The following is a 24,541-nucleotide window of genomic DNA, read 5'->3' as shown; positions in this document are numbered from 1 at the left end:
GCAATAAACAGATGCACAAGAATGAAATATGACATAAAAACAAAATTGCTGTGATAATAATGACAATTGAACATTTTATTAAAACAGAAAGTAGTTCAAAAGCAGCTTTACAGACCTCAGACCTCTACAGAAGTTCTTATTGAGAATGAACAGAGGTTTAACTGTTGATGCACATGGGTGTGCTGGCTGGAACACATCTGAACTTTACTGTGATTTTCACATCAACACTCCAGACCAACAAATGAGACACATGATGATATCTAGAATAAGGTCATATTAATATTGAGCTGCTAGTGTTGGAGCAAAACATTTCAACAGAAGATGCAAAGTGCAGAATTTCTTATGATAGCAGTTAATACATAAGAAAATAAACTGACAGTTTTAAAAGACAGGAATCGTGCACTGTAAAATCCAACAGTGATTCTAACTAACACTTTTTAGTTAACTTTACTTAATGTCTTAACTTAATTGTACAAATCTAGTGATATGCACTATTCACATACTATGCCTTGTTTACTCAGAAAACCCTAATTAAAATTAATAGATTGGTTTGAGTATAATTTTGTCAAGAAAAAAAAAATAATAATAATAATAATAATAATAATTCGTAACTCATTTCCTCCTAAAATGGTTTTGTCTGAACTCACCATTATGATGATCAGTGTTCTTTTTTGTTGGGCGCTTGGAACTTATTTTATATGATTGTAATTCTCTTCCTATTGTTGCAGCGATGCAACTAGAAATCACAGGTAAGGAAGATAAGTACTAAGGTCGCTTTTAATAGGTGAACTTCTAACTAAATCATTAAAAAGTCTATTTTTCATGCCTTTTTAAATGTTATTGCTAAAACTTACTGTATGTCATAAACATGTTGTGAAACTTTTAATTGGTTGAAATGATCACTCTACATTTATGACAATATCTTAGAAATAGAAGTAAGTTTATTTATCCCCATAGGGAAAGTAGTTTGCAGCAAGCTCACACAGACATAAAAAAACAGTTGGCATATACAAACAATAATTTCAAGCAAATAAATCTATTTTAGGATACCCAGACCAGCTGACCATCAATCAACACTAGAAGAAGAATTTAAAAATCAAATTGCTTGGGGGATAAAAGATAGTTTGGACCGGTTTCTCGTGCATCGGGAACACAGTACCGTCGGCCAGATGGCAATAGTTAAAAAGCATAAGATAAGGGATGCCTCGTATCATTCAAAGTGATGTAAACTTTATGCAGCAATCTCTCTTTATATATACTTTCTATAAGTTAATTCCCAACAGTTTGCTTGTCATTGTAACTACTTTTCTTAGTGATTCTTCTGAGCATCTGAAGCACTACCATACCAGCAACTCAAACAGAATGTCATAACGCTTTCAATAAAGGCCCCATAAAACATCACAAGCACTCTGCTATGGACATTAAAAGATAGTAATTTATTTAAGAAACACAACCTCTGTTATGTCTTCTTACTTACATAATCAGTCCACACATCCCATATGAGTTTATGATCCAAAACTATGTCAAAGTATTTATAATTTGTTACTAATTGAATTTGTTCCCCTTTCATTAATGCAGGCTGGGTTATATCCTGCACTGTCACTCTAAAATCAATAACCATACCCTTAGTTTTGGAGGCATTTAAGAGGAAATTTGATTTCTCACACCAGTTTTGGAGGCATTTAAGAGGAAATTTGATTTCTCACACCAGTTTAAAAAGAAGTCCAAAACAGGTCCATGCTCTTCCTCCCCATCGCATAGAAGGCTCACTAAAGCAGTATCATCTGCATACTTGAAAATAAATCTATTTTTCAAAGAACTAGAACAGGAATTAGTATATAAAATAAATAATAATGGAGATAAGACATCCTTGAGGTGATTTTATCTGAAAGAGACCCTCCTAACTTAACATGTGAGATTCGAAAGCTAAGGACATCAATCACTCATGTAAGCAGCCTACAGTCTAATGAAAATTATTTTGCCAGGGTTTCTGCTAACGTACCTCAGGAAAAAGCTGTTAAAAGCTGATGAGAAATCCACAAATACCAATTGACCATGCTTGACTCGCACACATACTTCAACATTCAGCATGAAAACACAACAATGGTAGCATATACTAAGTCAAGAGTAAATCTAAAGTAAATTATCAAGTACTCTCAGTTCTTTTTTTAGATACTAGAACTCTTGTGTAAGTGAACTATACTAACTGCGCATTTATCAGTACAAAATACTATTCCTCTTTTTTTTTTTAAGTAAGTCTAACTAATTAGATTTAACAGTGTAATAATTAATTATGTGATTAAAATAAAATTGATTCAATAAGATAATAGAAGTAAAAGCATGACAGGAATGGATGAAACCTATTTCTCACAAACACATTGTTTTCTATCTGAGCATGAGTAATCATGCCAGTTGTTCAGGCTGGGGTCTGCAGGATCCAGTACAATACAGTCCTCATTTCCACCATTGCTATTCGGCTCACCTTTGGACCAAAACCTGAATAAAATGTGTCAGATTTTCCATTATTCAGAACCACAAATGTTCAATCAATCTGGAGATATGGTCTTAATTTTAAAATAACAATAAAAAAGACTAAAACAAATAAATATACATGATTTTCTGTGAGTGTTGTATGACTTACCCTTGTTTCGGTTGTGAATTATCCACCCATTTCATGGTCCCCTCAGTCTCAGAGTCAGACAAACCAATCCACACACTCTCCTTGATGAATGAAGATATGTGTTTCTGTGTGTGAATAAAAACAGCAGTAAGTGTGATTCCTCTCATTAACTAACACGGGAGTTCCCAAACTTTTCCCTGACAAGGCCCCCCAAATACCACTAGCTTCTGGCCAAGGCCCCCCTTTTGCAGGATGTTTTATTGACCCATCGGCAAATGTAGAAATAAATAAATAAAACATCTAGGTGAACATCAGATTATGTGATGGTGTTTGATACCAGCCAATCAGAAAGAATATAGAGATGCACCGATTACAATTTTCTATAGGCCGATTCCGATTTATCATTGAGTTTGACCTGCCGATACAGATTTTATTATATTTTTAGAAAACACCATATATTTTTACCCAAACTGATTAATAAAAACAAGTTTAAATGGGTCAATTTTCTATAAATATTTTTGAGTCTTCATTTTATTTTCTGACATAGCCTATTCCAGTTCTTGTTAAAACACACTATACATGCAAATTATGTGCTTTTTTTTTTGTGTGTGTGTGAAATCATATTTATTTTGTCCATCAAAAGTGTGCTTTCACTTTAAAGGAACCGTATGTAAGATTGTGGCCAAAACTGGTACTGCAATCATTTTCAAATTGCTGTAGAGCGGTGTATCCCCTCCCCAGGGGTCCAGGGGAGATTATAAAACCATCAACAGGTAACCATCATCACCTGATGTCATTTCACTTTAGCTTTCTTTGCTGCTGCAAATGTGTTCGACAAACACACTGTCACAGCGGCCAAAAAAGACAAAAGATTTAATAAGAGTTAAGAGCCCAACTAATGGAAACACTAATCACTGTTATGGTGATTTCAAATGAAACACATTAGAGTTAAACCTCTGTTAATTCTCAATAAAACTTTTGTAGACGTCTGACAGAAATAAAGTCAGTCTGGTTAGTAATAAGTGAAGCTGGTAATGCTGTTTGTGGAGTTGTTTAATCCTCCTCTGCTGAGATCTTCACAGATTTAATGTCTTCTTTTCTCTTCAGTTGATTTCATCTGAGGCTGTGGCTGAAATTACTCCATATTTAATATACACAGATTTTGTGGCTACGATAAGGTCCAGTTCTGGTTTATTTCTTTACTCTTGGCTGACATGTGGCATTGCTATGCAGAGGTGTAAAGTCCAGGTTCAGAAAGTAAAAGTCCTCCTCAGTATTTTGTTCCAATCATCTGGATTTGCTAATTCAGACAGGAGAGAGAACTAATAAGTGAAATCAGCTGACTGAGTTCATGGGTGGAATAAACATATGGCAGGACTTTTACTTGTTGGCCCCTGGATTACCCACCTCTGCTAATATGTACCTTTTAGGGACTAATATGTACTCTTTAGGTACAAAAGTGTACCTTTTGAAAAGGTACTGCAACAGCGACAGCTTTTGTACCTTTTTCCTGAGAGTGATGAGGCCATTATAACTATTTCATGAATATTTTTCTTGACCTCAGCTACAGTGTTACAAATTGAATTTGTCATCAGCCATATTGGGGACAAATGTGTGCAAAATAATTTTTATTTATTTTTTAAAAATACTTTCCTTAATCTGAGTGGTACAAGACTTGCCTACTTTTCCTAAGTTTGCCACCTGAACACACACACACACACAAAAAATTGACTCGATTCTACAATGTTAAATGGGTGGGGAAAAAAAACCCTCCTTAATCTCGCCTTCGTGGACAAAAATGGGCACCCATAGGAATGAATGGGAAAAACTGTAATTCAGAGCATTTTTTTTTTGTCAAAAATCAAAACACAATGCATATCATACATACACACAAATGAAGGGGTGAGTCTGTACAACATTCTCAATTGTGGCAAACACTCACACACACACACACACACACATACAAAAACAAAAAAAATCTATTTTTTTATTTTATTATTTTATGTTCCAATCAATCACATGTGCACGCACACAGACAAACACACATGCGCACAAGTGCATGTTAACATTATAACTATGATTATTGTTTGTTCTTACCTGTTTATTCTTACTTAACAATTACTTTTTGGAGTTATTGTTGTTTATTCTTACCTGTTAGTTTTTTGAGTTTTTGAAATTTGATGTTTTTTGTTTGAAATAAATGATAAATGATCAAATACTTTGTCTTTTCCTTATAGCATGGTCATATTTGTCTAAGCATATTTTGGCATCTTTGTATAGTCTCACCTAACACACACACACACACACTCCAGAAATCGGAAATAATGTATCAGAGTTAATGAAGCAACACATGGTGATCGGTATTGTGGATTATTTTTGAAAAACAGTTGGATATTGGGACCTATATTGTAAGTGAAGCAAAGGCCCATAGGCCTACAGGCCTATTAAGCACATTGTGATTGTGATCTCAGTAGTATAACAAATCTACCCAGATATTTGGATCTTTGAGAATATATCTGTGCACAAAAGTCAATGGCAACAAGAAAAGCAGCCGAGATGGAAGAAATAAAGGCATCCTTAAAGTTTATGGAAGATGAGATCAGCAAAGTTGCTACTCAACAACAAAGCATCCTGGCCCTCATGGAGGAGATATGTAACCTAAGAGAAATAGTAAATCTGAGAGACAAAAAGATTGATGAACTTGAACAAAGGATTGACGTATTGGAACAACAAACTTGGAGTAAAGATGTCATCATTACTGGACTAGAGACAAATCATCGCAGCTATGCTAGAGCGGCAGCTGGAGCAAATGAAGGTGAGTATGCTCCTCCAGAAGAATTGCAGACACTGGAACAACAGGTTTTGCTGTATCTAAGCACCAAACATATCGATCTGGATGATAGTAATATCTCTAGCTGCTATGCAATCCCAAACAAGAATCGTAAAGAGAAGCCATCCATAGTTGTACAGTTCGTTTCACAAAAGCACAATATTGCGCTACTGCGACAGACCAGAAAATTAAAAGGCACCGGAGTCTACATAAACGAGCATTTAACAAAGAAAAATGCTGAAATAGCAAAATGGAGCCGTATACTCAGGAAGCAAGACAAAATACAAGCAACATGGACAAGGAATGGGAAGGTGTACATCCGACCAAATGGAGAAGATCAAAACAGGCCAACTATAATAAGAAAACTGCAAGAATTGGACAGCTACAAGTGATGGTCCACTTCAGCAGGTATGTGGAAACCAAAGCTGAAATGCTTGGGCTAAATTGGAGAGAGACAGATAAATGTGTGCTATGTCATTGGAAATTGCAACAAAAGATGTGTACATGGCGGTACAAGGATCTGATGTGAACACTGTTACTCCTTACACAAAGGATAAAGGACCTTGTATTGTTATGGATGAACATGTGAAAAAATTGGGGAATATAATCATAGATGATATGTCTGACCGGGATGAACTTAAGAGGTATGATTTTGATAATGAGATTGATCCGGATATGTATTATTATAACCATCTTGACATAAATTGTAATTATTACACAGTACAAGAATTCAACAAGAGTGTGGAAATGTATGGTGCTCTGTCCGTCATACATTTCAATAGCAGAAGCCTATGCAAAAATTACTCCGCTATCAAAGAATTTCTTAAGTCTTTCAAAAAATTTACTATAATAGCTATATCACTTGGCTTGATGATGGCAAAGTGGGTGACGTGGGTCTTGAGGGATATGAGTTGTATACCACCAATAGGAACAACAAAAAGGGCGGAGGAGTTGCTTTGTATATAGATCAATCATTAAGAAGTAAAATTGTAAAAAATGTTTCATATAGCATAGACAATGTTCTGGACTGTGTAACAGTGGAAATTGAAGTAGAACACTTCAGAAACATAATTATTAGCTGTGTGTACAGACCACCCAGAACAAGTCTGTCAACATTTAATGAAAAAATTGCAGATTTGCTTAACAACATGACCACTGACAAAGTACAAATTTTGTGTGGAGACTTCAACATTGATATACTTAATCAACGTGTCTTCAAAGGTACTTCTGAGTTTATAAATATAATGTACAGCAATCATTTATGTCCACTCATTGACAAGCCAGAAACAGCAACACTAATAGATCATATTTTTACTAACAGATTTGAGGAAAAAGTTGTTGGGGGCTTATTTATTAGGGATGTTAGTGATCATTTGCCAGTGTTTGCAATATTTCCAAATTTTTTTACACGAAAAAAGAAATCCCAGACCATTAATAAATTTATAAGAAGCTGTACGGCAAAAAATATTGAAGAATTCCAAAAGGAACTTAGTAATCAAAACTGGTGTGATGTTTACGCAGAAAGTGATGCAAATGTGGCATATGATACTTTCCTGTATAGATTTATTGAGCTGTATAATATCAATTGCCCCATGAAGATGATTCATTACCAAGAAAATAAATCAGCAAAAAAGCCATGGATAACTAAAGGCATTGAAAATGCATGCAAAAAGAAGAATACATTATATGCGAAATTTGTTAAAAACAGGAATACAAAAAATATAAAAATAAATTGGTAAGTATTATCCGAAATAGTAAAAAGCAATATTTTTACACCCTCTTAGAACAACAAAAGCAAAATATGCAAGGAACTTGGAAAGTACTAAACAAAATTATTAAAAAAACAAATAACAAACGAGAGTGTCCAAGTTATTTCATAAATGACAATGAAGTCCTTATTAGAAATCCAAAGGAGAAAGCAAACGAATTCAATGATTATTTTGTTAATGTTGGTTTCAATCTGGCAAAAGGAATTACTGATTCAAAAAGTAAAAACATAAAGAGTTGTGAATATATCAGTAGGAACTCTTCCTCCATGTATGTGTCTGACATTACCAAAAATGAAATACTGGAGATTGTGAATGGTTTTAAAAATAAAAGGTCAACCGATTGGACAGATATTGATATGAAACTAGTTAAAAATATAATCCATTTAATATTAGAACCCTTGACTTATATCTTCAATTTGTCCTTTAATTCTGGCGTGTTTCCAGATCAGATGAAAACTGCAAAAATTATTCCAATTTATAAGAGTGGTGATAGTCATGTATACTCAAATTATAGACCAATTTCATTATTATCCCAATTTTCAAAAATACTGGAAAAACTTTTTCTTAAGAGGCTTGATAGTTTCATAGAAAAATGCATGATATTAAGTGACGATCAATATGGATTCAGGAGCGGTCGATCGACTTCAATGGCAGTTATTAAATTAGTTGATTATATGCATTAGACAAAAAGCATTTTACTTTGGGTGTTTTTGTCGACCTCAAAAAAGCCTTCGATACCATAGATCATAAATTGTTAATGAATAAACTAGAGCAGTATGGTTTTAGAGGCCGTGCTTACTCATGGTTAGAAAGCTATCTTGACAATAGATACCAGTATGTACATTTTAATAATCATCAATCAGAAATGAGTAACTTGTGGGGTGCCCCAGGGTTCTTTGATTGGTCCTAAGTTGTTTATTTTATATATTAATGACATCTGTAAGGTATCCGATTTGTTAAAATGTGTTCTATTTGCAGATGACACAACACTGTATGTATCTGGGGATAATCTTCACCAACTAATTACTGATGTGACTAGAGAACTATCCAGAATCAAGCAATGGTTTGACCGATATAAACTATCTTTTAATCTAAGTAAAACCAAATATATTATATTCAGTAATCGACAAATTAAAACCAGCATGAGCTTAAAGATTGATGATGTGGTACTAGAAAGGGTGTATGAAAATAAATTTCTTGGAATAATATTAGATCATAAATTAGCCTGGAAACCACACATCGCTCATGTTCAATCAAAACTGTCCAAAACAATAGCTATATTACATAAAACCAAGTATTTTCTAAATACGCCCTCTCTGTATATTCTGTATTGTTCTCTTATTGTTCCATACTTTTCTTACTGTGTTGAAATATGGGAGCATGCTTACGCCACAAACACAAAACCTATTTTTATTTTACAAAAAAAAGCCATAAGGATAGTCAATCATTCACCGTATAATGAACCGACAAACTCAATATTTTGCAAATTTAAAGCACTAAAATTTCCCGATCTAGTCAGTCTGAATACTATTGTCTTTATGTTTAAAGTCAATAGGAAAATATTGCCTGAAAATATACTATGTTTGTTGAAAATAGGGAATCGTAAATTTTGATGGGTAGATGTTGTTTTGTTAATAGGGTAGGCGTAATAAGCCATGGCTTCAGCCTACACCTTTTCGGTTACTATCTTTGTTTGTAATGAATTTTCTGTACATATATTCTGTCCTATGTTTTAGTAACCGAATAAATCTTCATTCAAAACACACACACACACACACACAAACACACATATATATATATACAATATACAATATATATTATTACAATTTTAAAGGCACAGTATGGCATTTTTCGCCACTAGGGGTCGCTAACCTATTTACAATAACAAAGTTGGATCACACCCGAGACCTCTGTGCCCACATTTGTCCAGAAATACAGATTTAAGGGCTGTAATGTGAATACGGCTTGAGGGTTCAAATGTTATAATGGCCTCATGACAGCCAATGTCAAAACCAACCACCTGACAGTGAGGCTATCATGCACAGCAAAATCCCCAGTGTTAAATTAACACTCCTCAGTGTACATATGTGTCCACACCACATAGTGTTAAAATTAACACTGAAGCAGTGTTGAAGTTAATGAGATAATTAAGTGATAAATTAGGTGATAATTGACCATTATTGAAGACACCTGATGATAACAAGCAGACTCACTGAAACAACAAGGACAGAAAAAAATGAGAAACATAAGAACTACAACTGACTTCCAGCCACAGCCTTAGATGAAATCAACTGAAGATAAAAAGAAGACCAGCTTTACTTATTACTAACCAGACTGACTTTATTTCTGTCAGACGTCTACAGAAGTTCTTATTTAACAGAGGTTTTTACGTTTATTAATTAACAGAGGTTTAGAAGTTGTTTTATTGAAAATAATAGTTTCGTTTGAAGTTACCATGATGGTGATCAGTGTTTGCTCTAGTTGGGCTCTTAACCCTTGACTTATTAATGTTAGTTTGTAGTTTTTGTAGCATTGTATAAAGATTGTATGACAAAACACATTGTATGACAAAACACATTACTTGTTACAATGCACACCAAAAGCAAAGATGAGCATGTGATGTTGGTTTTCTGTGATGGTCATTAAGTCGAGTGATTCACAAATCTCATCCCAGATTATTAGTGGGTTGCTGTTAAAAAAAAAAAAATCTCACATTTCACTGTCAACTTTACCATAGTTCAGATCAGATGGTCTGGCATTTGACTTTTTAAACAAAACTGCACAAATACCTTTTAGACATGTTACGTGGGTGTGCATGTAGAACTATTTGTGTGTGTGTGTGTGTGTGTGTGTGATTTTCTTTATTCTTTGTCTGCTGGGTGTCTCTCGCCTCGTGGCGAGATTGCTCACCACCTCTCCTCTACGTGCTGGAGTGATCCAGTGTTTGACTGTATTTTTGACTTTAGTTTTGTTTTTGTCTGCGTGCGTTTTGTCTTGAGTTTCACAAAGATTGGGACGAAGGAGTGCCTATGGTCATGTTCGCAGTGAGGGAGGTAGTCTGGCCGAGTTAGTGTTTGGGCATACTGTCCGTGGCGCCCTGAAGCTGATTAAAGATCATTGGACTAGTGACACGAGTCCAAACAACATTCATGACTATGTTTCAGAGTTCCGTTTCAAGTTGCACCGTGCATGTGAGTTGGCCAAAGATAATTTGGAGATGTCACAACAACAAATGAAAAAGCGTTTTGATTGCCGCACTAGACTTCGTAGCTTCGCTCCTGGTGACAAGGTGCTAGTACTGATGCCAGTGCCTGGGTCTGCATTGCAGGCTCGTTATTATGATCCCTATCAAGTGAAAGAAAAGGTGAGTGAGCTTGACTATGTTATTTTGATGACAGACAGAAGAAAAAAAACGTGTCTATGTCATATTAATATGCTTAAGCCATACTTTGAGAGACCACCAGATTTGTCTGGAAGGAAGTCGGCTGTGTTATCTGTTTCACTCACAGACTCTCTGGTGACCAGAGGACAGGTGCTGTCCAGTGTTGAGTTTCCTTCTACAGAGCTGGTTGCGGGAAGATTGAAAAATTCTGAGATGATTCAAACCTTGGACTCGCATCTTTCCCATCTTTCGACCGTTACCGAACGAGCTGACGTGACTAATTTTATTAGGACGTACAGTAATTAGTTTTCTGATGTTCCTTCTCGTACTTCGTTAATAGATCATGATATCGATGTTGGCGATTCATTGCCCATTAAACAGCATGCATATCGGGTAAGTCCTGAAAAGCAAACTCAGTTGCAAAACGAGGTGACCTTCATGCTCAAAAATGACATTGCAGAGCAAAGCTTTAGTTCTTGGAGCTCACACTGTTTGCTTGTTAAAAAGATTGACGGAACGTTTCATTTTTGTACTGATTTTAGACGCGTTAATGCTGTGACAAAAGCAGATAGTTATCCATTGCCTCGAATGGAAGATTGCGTGGATCATGTTGGAAATGTTGTGTTTGTTACTAAAATTGATCTGCTTAAAGGTTACTGGCAGGTGCCTTTGTCAGATCGCACAAAAGAGATCAGTGCATTCGTGACACCAGATTATTTCCTACATTATACAGTAATGGCTTTCGGTTTACAAAACGCCCCGGCAACCTTTCAGAGATTGGTTAATCGTGTCATCGAAGGCATGCATAATGTTGAAGCGTATTTGGATGACTTGGTCATCACTTGGTCATTTTATCTTGGTCAGAACATTTGAAACAACTCGATGCGCTGTTCAGTCGTCTGTCTCGTGCTAACCTTACGGTTAATTTGGCCAAGTGCGAATTCGGTCAAGCTACGGTCACCTATTTGGGAAAGATTGTTGGTGGCGGTCAAGTTCGACATGTTGAGTCTAAGGTGGAAGCTATCACTCATCTTCCCATGCCTAATTCACGCCGTGAGCTTTGTTGATTTTTGGGTATGGTAGGGTACTACAGAAATTTTTCTGTTGCTTCTCCCTTAACCGACCTTCTCAGTCCAAAGGTTCCATTTAAATGGTCTGAGGCCTGTCAGTCGAGTTTTGAGAAAATTAAAGCGCTTCTAGTTAATTCTCCTGTTTTTGCTCCTGATTTTTCTACTTTGTTTTTTCTTGCTGTTGATGCAAGTGACACCGGTGCAGGGGTTGTATTCCTTTGTAGTGTGGACACATATGTACACTGAGCAGTGTTAATTTAACACTGGGGATTTTGCTTTGTGGTGTGATATATCTGAGTAAAAAGTATAGGCTCATTAATACCTTTGGGCTCATTCCAAATACTACAAATTGCATACTTTGTCTTCAATAACAAATGTACATTATTAGACAAATAAAACTTAGCTATACTTTGAACAAAATACTATTGTATACTATAATGTATTTTGAAAGTATACTTCCAATTATTGTTACAATGATCATTTCCAGCACACAGTTAAAATTAGGGATGTCCCGATCAGGTTTTTTTGCCCTCGAGTCTGAGTCCGAGTCATTTGATTTTAAGTATCTGCCGATACCGAGTCCCGATCCGATACTTCTATAATGCAAAAAAAAAAGAATAAAGAAGAGCGAAAAAAACAGATCCAGGATGTTCCTTATTTTTTATTTAATTCACCTTATTTTAACATTCAACAACTCTGTTAACAAACAGAGCACTTCTGTGAGGTAGCTTGAACAATCAAGTAATAAATAAATTCTTCACTTTTGGACTTTAGTGCAACAGTAAATATTAAAAAAAGTCTAATATATAAACAAATAGCACCTCAACTTAAAATACCGGCAGGCATGTAAACAAATAAAAAATAAAAGTGCCACAGTGTTTGCAAAGCCAGTAATGTGCTTTTAGGAACTGCACTCCTAACTCTTACGCCGGTTTCACACTGCACTGTTAGCAGAGCGTGCAGCGCGTATTTTTTTCGCCACCCATGTTAACAGATAAGAGCATTCACACCGCACGCAGAGGCGGCGCGGCAGCGCGTAGCAGGAGCAGAGCAGAGCAGCAGTGCCGTGATCGTTTCGGCGCCGAGTCTATTTTTGCTGCGCCGCTTTTGCTGAATTAAAGTGACAATACATTGATCATGGCCAAAATACACCGCAGTTTTATCCAAAAAGTGCATTGATGATATCTATTGTGTTTTAAACAGTCGGATCAAATGACCAACAGCAATTTAAAAAGAAAACAAATGTCCAAAAACAAACTTGTTGCCATAGCAATAAAAACAAAGATGAACCAAAAGTTATATAAATGAAATTATTAATAAAATAAGCTTCTTGACAAGTCTTTTCTCTTAAATGTATTTGACAACGAAAAAAAGCAATGCCAACTTATCCATTATAGACTCTGTCTGTAGCCTACACAACCCGCGGTTCAGCCGCGCGTGACAAACGCTGCCAGTGTGAAAGCAAAACGCGCGTGTCCTGCTCCTGCTCACCATACGCACTGCTCCTGCGCTGCTTACGCTCTAATAACGCGTGCAGTGTGAAACCGCCGTAACTCTGTGTCACCGCATAATAGAGGTGTTAAAAAATAATGAGAATATAAATACATATATATCCGAGTCCTGATCGGGAGGTAACGTCCGATTCCGATCGAGTCTGAAAACACGCGATCGGGCCCGATTTCCGATCACGTGATCGGATCGGGACATCCCTAGTTAAAATATACCTAAAATATATTTTTAATAAAGTGCAAATAAATACACTTTTAAAAAATAAACTGAATTTTCACTTCAAGTATATATTTCTAAAATATATTTTTAGAAAATATACTTAAGTTTAATTACATTAAAGTGTGTTAAAAGTTATATTGTAAAAAATAGGTAAAAGCTGTAACGATTGATTCCACTGGAGGCAAGTTGAGGTGAGAACCCAAAAGCAATTTATTTAAAGGAACACTCCACCGTTTTTTGAAATAGGGCATATTCACCTTCTTTCCCACATTTAGATAGGTGGGCAAATGCATTTTTGTCTCAGTGCATGCATTGTTTTAGTTTGACAGGGTCGGCGATAGCTTAGCTTAGCTTAATGAATGGAATCCTTTGTTGCCAGCTAGCATGTCCTGAGTAAAAGTGATAAAAAATAAAAAAATCCACCTAATTACTTCTTGTGGCTTGCGTATTCACAACAGTATTGCAGATTAACACTAGGCAATTTCTTAGGCAGATATTGACTTGGGACTATATTAGGGGGAAGCACAGGCAAAGCACGGCTGCTTAGGCGAAGCACTGCTACTTGGGCGCAGAGATATCACGCAACACATGAAATCCCACGACTTCCGTCAACATACCAGCGTGAATAGTAGCTGGCTATTTTTCCTATAGTACATGAATGGCAATGAACATGGCTAACTTTGTGAGAGATGAAGAGGGTGACTTCTCAGACAGTCAAGAGCCAGAGCCAGAACCTTACCTGAGTTTTCAGAAGAGAGCTGCGTGCTTTGGAAATATAATGACAGGAGGAGGAGGAGGTTGTGATCGCTCAACAGCCTGAGGACGTGAGGATGAGAGCCAACACGAACTGGTGGTGTGAATGTGGGGGAATATGCCAATCTATGCCGACTGAAATAGTGTCTGTGCTGTAGAGAGTGGGACAAGTTTCTGCCATCGATGACCAGGCTCAGCGCGTCAGATCAAGATGAGCGTGCCCGCAGTTGTGTCACAGCTACCGAGGATTTCACGGCGTTGATCCATCCTGCTGTAACTTTTACTCTATTTTTTTTCCCGGTGTGATAAAGTGAACTGGAAAAAAAGCCCCACGCCGAATGGACCAAATGGACAGCTGTCCACAGAGTAAGTGATTATTTTAAACATGACGCATGTATAGATCGACCCATATTATACCTGTATTCACATTCACATATTATACCACATATTCACATTTCATGTGTTGTGTGATATCTCTGCACCCAAGTAGCAGTGCTTCACCTAAGTAGCAGTGCTTCGCCTGTGCTTCCCCCTAATATAGTCCCAAGTCAATATCTGCCTAGGAAATCGCCTAGTGTTAATCTGCATCGCAATTTGTACTCGTTGTGAATACGCAGGCCACAAGAAGTAATTAGGTGGGGTTTTTTTTTTTTTTTTGATCACTTTTACTCAGGACATGCTAGCTGGCAACAAAGGATTCCATTCATTGTGCTAAGCTAAGCTAGCGCCGACCCTGTCAAACTAAAACAACGCATGCACTGAGACAAAAATGCATTTGCCCACCTATCTAAATGTGGGAAAGAAGGTGAATAAGCCCTATTTCAAAAAACGGTGGAGTGTTCCTTTAAAAGACAAGATTAAACATAAAACAAAAGAATGACGAGGCATGGAAACTCTAAACTAAAACAGGAACACGGACAAGGACTTCGAAAACAAGATACCAGAGCCGGGGCATAGAAAAACAACACTCGACAAAGACACAGGGCAAACAAGAGGGCTTAAATACACACAATACTAATGACAAGACAAGGGACACCTGTGAACAATTAACAATAAACCAATTACAACATGACACAACAGACAAGGGAACACATGACAGGATCACAAGACTAAAACCAGGGGATCACATGACAGACAAAAGACAGGAAAAAGAAACAAACACCCAAAACGTGACAAAAGCATGATGCTAATATACTTTTAATATTTAAGACAGTACACTTTTTGTTAGTATATTTGCAATGTACTATTGAAAAAGGGAATATATTTCAAATACAATAAAGTATACTTTTTATTCCCACTAGGGCACTCACACAAACTCACCTGTTTCTCTTCAGTGTTGATTATGACCAGATCAGCTCCTCGATCTCTGCAGTACCGCCTGCTGTCAGACCAGCTCTTCAACTCACTGGATATGAATAAGCCATCTGGAGCCCACAGAAATCCTGATAGAAACACAAACTTCATAAAAGTGTATACACAGCTAATGTAACAGACATAGGCCAGTGAGAGCTGTGTGTATAAACTAGGTGTGTGACGAGATCTTGTACAAAGAGATCTCACAAGATTAAAATGTGATGAGCTTTCTCATCGAGTGAAAAGCTATCTCACGATATCACCATGACGGAGCGTGAGGGTGAAATTAGCATATAATATGCCACCGATACATTCACATTACATTACATTACATTACATTACGGTGCCCACCGTGTCACCACCTCCACTGTTGTTTTGCTTTCTTTATAAGAATAAAAACCATTCAATTCAGTTGGATAACGGTCGCTTCAATTGTAAACTATAGTAAACGTCTGCGCATCCAGCAGGAGTTTCAATCACACAGCAGGAATCACAGTTGCACTGAGTTTGCACTGCAGTTGCAGGAATCACACTGATCGCATGACGAAGGCGGAGGATTCGTTGCACAACAGAGTCTAAGCGTCTGATAAATGTCTTATCTTAAATTTCTTAAAAATTCTGTGCAAAAATCTCATCTCGTCTTGTGAGCAAAATGTCTCGTCTCACCCCTTGTATAAACCTCACTCCCCTAATCTCAAAAGGCGCTGTAGCGACTGACGCTAGAGACTGTGGTCTTTAGCTTCCTTGTTAGAAGGCCTGCCTCCCATGTGGACGGGCCTGGGTTTGAGTCCCACTTTGAGCGGGCGGTTCGAACTTAAAGGCCATGTTGCAGGTTTTTTTTTTTTTTTTTTTTTTTATATAACCTTGTATGAAAATACCATATGAAAAGTAAATGCAGGATTAAAAATTGTTTTGCAAGACATAAGGGCACAAATTTAATAGAAAACGTGACCGTTTCCTTGACCGTGTTGAAAAAACGCTTTTTTTCCACCAACGCGTCATTTGACGTCACATGAGGTAGTCGTTTGGCTCTGCGTTCGCGCTCAGTGCAGAGATAGGTTGGTATTCAGTTGGAGCGCAGGAGCGGTCATGATTCAGTGTGTTTTCTGTGCTTATTGTATTTCAATAAATCATCGTCGTGGTAAATGATTGTGAATTATGGCCTGTCAGGACATCGAGTCCACAGGTTTCCGAATAAGAAAAAGGACGGTGCGATCTTCCGTGCCAGTGTGCGTTTTGTGCCGGGTAAGAGACGGGACTTCACTTCTGCTTCTGCTTTGGAAAACGCGGTAGTGTGTAGCGTTCACTATAATCGAATGATTATAATCCCGGCGATATGTGCACACTGTCCCGGCTCCTTCATCGGGTCGCCCGGTCCGCCATCAGCATGTGGTTCGGCCGCCAGCGGGAAACATGACGCTCACGGATCCGTCAGAGATCACTTATTGTACATATTTTTTACAAAATGTGCCATGTCTTAATTTAATTAATTAACATATCCTACATAAACTTGTAATGTAATGCATTTATGTGTTTGTTATTAGTCTGCAGCCGACACTATTATTATTATTATTATTATAAATATAATATATTATGTTCTATAATTCATTTTCAATCTGTACAAACCGACTTTAATGTTTGTGTTGGCTGTTTCTACATATAAAGTTTTTGTACAGTAAGACAGTTGTGATTGTGATCATTTTTTTTATTTATCGTCACCAAATGGGTCAATTCAAAGCCTTTATAAAGTCCCTCTTCCTCTGGAAACTGTCTTCTAATGGCTGACACACACAACACATGCAGGTATGGGTCTAAGTACTAGCTTTGCTATTGCCTGATACATGATGATAATAATCTGTACAGTACTGTGATCTGAGCATAGTGTTGTACACAGGGCAGGACTTAGGGTGGTGGGGGCCCCTGGGCTTGAGTCACTTTCGGGCCCTACCTTCTATACATTACTTTAAATCAGGGTTTCTCAAACTCGGTCCTGGAGGGCCACTGTCCTGCACAGTTTAGCTCCAACCCTGATCAAACACACCTGAGCAAGCTGATCAATGTCTTCAGGATCACTAGAAACTCACAGCTAGGTGTGTTTGATCAGGGTTGGAGCTAAACCGTGCAGGACAGTGGCCCTCCAGGACCGAGTTTGAGAAACCCTGCTTTAAATAGAACAAAATGATACATACACAAGCTATGTATTAGAGCTACACAATTCTGGATAAACTGAGAATAAAAATAGAGATCACGATTCTGAACAAACAACTAAACAAAATAACATAATTTATGTTAATTACTGAAGTCTATTAAAAATGTTTAATTAATCTGAATTATAAAAAAAAAAAAAAAACTTGGGTTTGAATGAATGATTCAATTCCTCAATCAAATGCACTTGTTTCAATAGATGAATCAGCATTTTTGAACGAATCTCCTGAATGAACGATTCAATGACAAATGTTTTTTAAAAGTCATTTGTCGTCATCTGGTGGCATAACAATATAATCGATCCAATCGTTATTTGAAGTGCAAAGCTACTTTCAAAAGGTGACTGGTACCATAGACAGTGTTACATGTTAAAAAAACGTAATAATTTATTTATATGACCACCGATTGAAGCTTGAAAAAGTTTTTTTCCAATAAATAAATAATGATTAAAAAAGTTCAAAGTGATCATAAGTTTATTGCAATGCACAAATGTCTTGGTCAGAATGAGAATAAAACACTTATTTACCTGGAAAACATATGTTTTGATCGTGGCATTTCTTTGAGATTTAGAATCCAGTATTCCTATAGGCTAATTATTGTTTCTTTTATGAATTTAATAAAGAACTCTGTCTCGTATTCTGTCCAAACGATAGGCTACTTTTGTGTCCATTCGTTTTTCCTTTTTTAACCCGTAATTGAAAAACGAAAAATGAACGGTTGTTGTCTTTTTAAAACGCAAAGTTGAACACCAACATTTTAATTTGAACTGGCTACACCAACTGCTGCGCAAAAAAGTAAATATCGACGAATTTTCAGATTTTTGTTTGACTTTTTGCCCCTTTATTAAACATTTAAAATATTCACAAATTAATATGGAAAACATGTCGATTTTACTGGTTTTCAAAGGCCAAATTAGAACCTGGAATTGATGTTTTTCCCGCAGTGCTGAATGAGAAGAGCCATTAATATTATTAATAAACTATTGCTTTGGCTAAAATCGCAACTCCATCTCCGCTAAGCAGATGCGCTTTTAGAGAGAAATGCACATTTCATACGGATTAATCAGAAGGTATTAGCTTTCGATTCGAATTTGTTCGTTTTAAAGTGGACATTTCAAGCTTTAGCCTACATAGGCTATATTTTGTTTCAGTTCTCGCGCTCCAGTTTACGGAGATCATGAAAGTGCGTCTGATTGTTTTATTTTATTTTACAAAAGCACAACGTTTTCTTGTTATTGTGAGTTTACACAAATAAAAGTAGTTGGGAATAATGTATTATTATTTTCTGTATGACCAGAAATGATAGAGTATTTTAAGTTGTTTCCACTGTTGATAGGAAAATGCAAGTGTTCGCGGCCGCGCCTCCATGCCATGCAGTGCGCGCTCCACACTCAGTTCCTTTCTTGCATAAAAGCGTCTTCTAAATATAGCCTATTAAATGTTATAATTAAATAATATAAAATTATTATTATTTGCGTAGCTATACATGGACCTCAAACACACCGCGTCTTCTAACTCTGGTGACTGTAAATGCGCAAAAACTGTTTCCATTGCAGTTTTGCGAAATATTCCTTTTTCGAATTGCCTGAAAAACCACCTCATGTGAGCGTAAAACCTCAAGATGACTGACATTTAATTTAGCTAATTAAATTACATTTTTCATTGCAGGGCAAGGCCAGGTAACAATGCTAGACCAATCAACAAACTTTAAATGAAAAATTAAATGACTGACATATTATTGAAAAAATCAAACGTAAACGGGCGGGGCCCCCTATTGGGCGGGGCCCATGGGCTTGAGCCCAGTCAAGCCCAATGGTAAGTCCGGCCTTGGTTGTACATATCGTCGGCTAACGTGAATGCATCTATAAGCTAACACTGTTCTCTCGCCCTGTTCTCCTCACACCACAACTCACCGTTGTTCTGTCTAACCCTGGCCTGTCCTGCTCACTTGGCTTCATATCAGGCTCATAATTATATGATATCATCATATATCAATTATATATGAATTATATATATATCATACGAGTAAACATTTAGGCTACAATTCCCCCAGCTTTCCGATCTGTCATTGCGATCCATTGCTTTCCTATTGTTTACTTTGACCGCTCTACCTCATGTTACGTCACTTCAGGTTCGGCGGTTTAAGCGATTTTCAAATGCGGAAGTAAAAATTTCTCACAAAAACGACTCCAGAAGCCTAATTAGCGTTTTATAAGTATATGTTTATATTTAAATCTAGTTCCTACATTATTTTTCTATACATTGGCTTACTGTGTACTCTAACCTGCAACATGGGCTTTAAGGGGCTCCACTAACAGGGCACATTTAGGCTAGTTCATTTAGGTTAATTCATGGCTCTCAGCATGCATTGCAGCATGGATAAATTATGTAGCTGTATTGTTTTATTATTTAAATTTGAATTTTTTTCTTGATTGTCAACATTGTTGAGGTTTGTATGAGTGTCGTAGTCTAAAAATGTTATACTTTCCGCATGCGCAAGGGTCCGTGTGACAAAGAAAATCGTCATCGGATGGTGTACACGGAGGCTCTTTGTGGACATCCTCATGCCTCCCATTTTTTGCGTCGCTATTCTACAAAAGCATCAACTGTGCATGGCTGGAAAAACAACATGGATGTCGAATTTGAAGAGAGGCTGTGTGAAGAATCGTTAAAACAATATAAAGACAGCCAGATGTGCAATAATTCGTGGAGGGAAATTACGTGTGTGGAAGTATACGCGCCGATCTACTGCGCATGTGTGGAACACGTCCACCGAGCGGACCTTAGCATACACTTTCAGTAGTATAAATACAGGTAGTCCGTATCCGTGCAGTACGCGTCCGAACTGGAGTATAATCGAAGCTATAGGGCCCTATCATACACCCGCCAGGCGCGATGCAAGTGCCTTTTGCTAGTTTCAGCCTAACGCAAGTATCATTTACACGTCCTGCGCCACATTGTTTAAATAGCAAATGCATTTGTGCCCACCTGTTCACCCATGGGCTGCTGGTCTGAAAACCAGGTGTATTCAGGCGCATTGTTGGCGCGTTGCTATTTTGAGGCAACAGAAATAGACTTGACCAACTGAAACCTGGTTTAAAGTCAATTGCACAATATTGTTTTTTTTGTTGTTATTTAACCCTTAAAGACCGATACGGCCGCCCGCGGCATAAAATAACTGACGTTCTAAAATGTTTAATAACTTTTGAGTCGCTAATCCAATCTGTATGCTTTAAAATGCACCGTAAAGATGAGATTCTCAGCTTTCCCGTGTTATCACGGATGTCTCTATTGGTCATTCAGTGGCTCCGTAGTGCCGGTGATTGCGTCATCAAAATCTGCAGCAGTGATTCGTCAAGGAAACACATGTGGTTTCTTTCTCTGAGCCAAACAGGAACGATTGTTGATGCTTAGTCCCACCCTCATGCCCAGATTCGTCCAAACGGTCATCAACTTAACCAATAAACATAGTGATTGGTGTTTTTAACAACCAATCACGTTTCTTTATAATTCTGAGCAAACGCAATGCATTGAAAACTATGCGTGAAAACTAACGGATGCAAAGTAGAGGTGGGCGATACTCCAAATTTTGGTATGATCCGATACCAAGTAAATACAGGGCCAGTATCGCCGATATCGATACCGATACCAATACTTTTTAATTTTAAAAGCATGCACTTGAACTTGTATGCACTTTCCTGTGCTAGAGCAGTGTGTCATGATTTATGAGGTGAATGCATCATTAATATGCTAAATCTGAAAACGTTTTCATTACTACTAAATATTTTGTGATTTGTGCTCTCAACTCGCCTGTAATTATTAGTCAGTGACTTTTACAAAACTACCCTAATTATAGTAAAAGTACTATTGTACACTAGCCTACTGTTCAAAAGTTTGAGGTCTGTAAGATTTTTAATTCTCTTCTGCATTTATTTGATCAAAAATACAGTAAAAACTGTAATATTACAATTTAACATAGGCTATCTGTTTTCTATGTCATACTAAACTGTAATTTATTCAATTGATCAAAGCGTAATTTTCGGCATCATTACTCCAGTCATGATGATAATTCATTTTAATATGCTGATTTACAGCTCAGAAAACATTTCTTATTATTATCAATGTTGAAAACAGTTTCATATTTTTTTGTGGAAACCATGATGCAGAATTATTTGATGAACACAGTTGAAAGAACAGCATTTATATGAAGTAGATTTTTTTAACAGTGAAAAACCCTTGACTGTCACTTTTGATCAATTTAATGCATCGATCCTTGTTGAATAAAAATATTAATTTCATTAAAAAAAATCTTACTGACGTCAACATTTTGAACCGTTATATACACTTTTGCTTTGTTTATTGCAAAATAACTCCCGATTGTTTCTGTCATCTAAGCAAGGCTTCGTTTCCCAAACGCACTGGGCCTGTGAGCTCAGCGAAGCACCAGCATCGAACGCTCTCTGTGATTGATTGGTTTCGTCTTGTATCCAGATGACTAGGAGAAAAAGTTCTATCCTACACAATTATCCGCTAACATTCGCTTATTTTTCCACTTAGAAGCTTATTTTACGCACTGCATTGCGTGCTAAATTAATAAAAATTACTGGTAAAAAAAACACACATTTGGATCGATATTTTTATGTGAGGATCGATCCTTTTCGATACCACGTCAGTATCGAAGTATTGATATTTTAGGATCGATCCGCCCACCTCTAATGCAAAGTTTACATTAGTAATGTGCGCCTATAGGCAGGTCCACAACGCTCGTACACTCTGCTTATTAAACACACAGGGATGCGCAGCATCACACAAACATTTTTAAATATGAAAAATTAAAGGATTACAATGTAAAAGATTATTATTGTGTACATAAAGATATGGTGGAGTCAGGCTTGTCCCGTAGATGGTCTGCTCGCGCGCTTTAACCTCACACACACACACACACACACAGCTTTATCCTCGCGCACAAGCAGATCCGTTTGTGCTGTTTTCCTTCAATGTAATTGAATTCCTTCATGTAAATAGCGAATCCGCCATGGTGCGAGCACAACTGGCATTTAAAGGGAATGGGGGATGAGACTCTGGTTGGTTTATTTCATGTTACGCCCAAAACACCCATTACTCATTAAGAGAATAAAGACAACCCTTTTAGACCATGAGCCGGGAACGCAGACCATTTTTCTCAAACAGATCTCTTAAGAGTTAAGAGCAAGCAATCTTTCTATCATAAGGACTGAACTCATTACTTAAATTATGCATCATTTTTTAAATTATATATTTTTTTTCAGGGTAAATTAAAAAAATATATATATATACATTGTATTAATGAAAGAAAACCAAATATTTGGACCAGATTTGTGAAAATATTGGAAATGTGTGGAAAAAAGAGACTCTGAACCCCAAAGTAGAAAGCCAAAAAAAAATGTTAGGTTGTCCTTCTCTCCCCTACTTTTATGAGGAACCTTCTTAATATAATACTAAGTCAAAATTATGAGAAACGTTCTTTCAGAATCATATTACTAATTACATTTTACTCAGCTGTGGCAGAAACAGGCTTTCATAGATTCGTACTGACCTTGTTTAGATCTTTCTTTCTTCAGTTCTTCATTCAAATTCATGACTTTGCTTTCTAACTCCAGTTTCTTCTGACTCAAAGCATCAACTCTTCCCTGTAACTGACTTTTCTCAGCAGTGAGATCATTGACTCTGGTCTCCAGCTCCAGTTTCTTCTGACTCAAAGAGTTGAAGTTGTTCTTCAGTTGGTCTTTTTCAGTCATTAGATCAGTGATATTGTCCTGTAAGCTGTTGATAGTGTGATTGAACTCTTCAACTGTGTTCTTTAACAGGTCTCTCTCTGCTGTGATGGTGATGTGCTGGAGTGTGATGAAGACCAGCAGAAGAACACAAATGAGCCCGAGACACACTGTCATCAACACCAAACACCTGCTTCCTCCTGACAAACAGAGACAAAACACACACATATCAGTGAATACCCTTCATATTATTAGAAAATATGTTTCAAATCAACCTTTTTAGGTAATCTACCCTTGTCTTTAGATAATGCTGTAGATAGAGGTTTTACAGTATATTCTTTTATAAGACAAACATTAACAAATGATACAATATCCAAAGAATGTTGAAAAAGTAAAATAAATATTTTTATATTTAAATAATTGAATTAAATAATGTTAAATATAAAATCAGAAACACTAACATACTGTTCTTAGAAAAGTATTTGCAATGGTATATAACAGTTCTCATTTCCTCAAACTTTAGTGACACCTTTAACAACATCATCTGCGACATCATCTCTGCTTTAAAGTAGATTTCTGCTTACTGCGCTTTCCATCTTTTCCTTCATCCTGGCTGTGATTCTGTGTTCGAGGTCTGAATGTGTCCTCAATATCTCTGCGTTCAACATTTTGATAAATGTTCTCTGAATCCATTATTTGCTGTCTGACAGTACGTCTTCACAGATGAAGTGTGGTCTTTAGAGTGATAAGTGTTTTTAAAATAGTGCTAACCCTAAACAGGAAGTGATTTCATTTCACACTGGCCTTTTTTCTGCTTGCTGCACTTTTCATATTTTCCTTCATCCTGACAGTAACTCTGTGTTCAAGTTCCAGTTGTGTTCTTAATATCTCTGCATTCAATATTTTGATTTCATAATTTGCTCTTACAGTATGTCGGACAGTACGTCTACACACATGAGCTGTGATCTTCAGAATGAGTAGCGTTGTGTGTGTGTGTGTGTGTGTGTGTGTGTGTTCTATGCTGCTAACTCTAAACAGGAAGTGATTTCATTTCACACTGGCCTTCGACAAGAATAAAG

At 36.9% G+C, this 24,541-nt stretch overlaps 1 protein-coding gene across 1 annotated transcript; it reads right to left on the bottom strand.

Moving 5' to 3' along the window:
- Positions 1 to 2,213: 2,213 nt before the first annotated feature.
- On the bottom strand, positions 2,214 to 24,206 carry LOC311077799 (uncharacterized protein). Its single transcript, XM_084106424.1, has 5 exons — positions 24,047 to 24,206; positions 23,285 to 23,662; positions 15,473 to 15,594; positions 2,642 to 2,745; positions 2,214 to 2,496 (listed from the first exon to the last, which is right to left on the bottom strand). The coding sequence occupies exons 1-5, from the start codon at positions 24,153 to 24,155 to the stop codon at positions 2,361 to 2,363; spliced, it is 849 nt and encodes a 282-aa protein (XP_083962550.1). The 5' UTR covers positions 24,156 to 24,206; the 3' UTR covers positions 2,214 to 2,360.
- Positions 24,207 to 24,541: the final 335 nt, after the last annotated feature.

The sequence above is a fragment of the Abramis brama genome (genome assembly GCF_963993115.1).
Source record: "Abramis brama genome assembly, chromosome: 2".
NCBI classification, from domain to species: domain Eukaryota; kingdom Metazoa; phylum Chordata; class Actinopteri; order Cypriniformes; family Leuciscidae; genus Abramis; species Abramis brama.
Note: the sequence above shows the minus strand (reverse complement) of the source record. Positions and strands in the feature narration are given on the sequence as shown.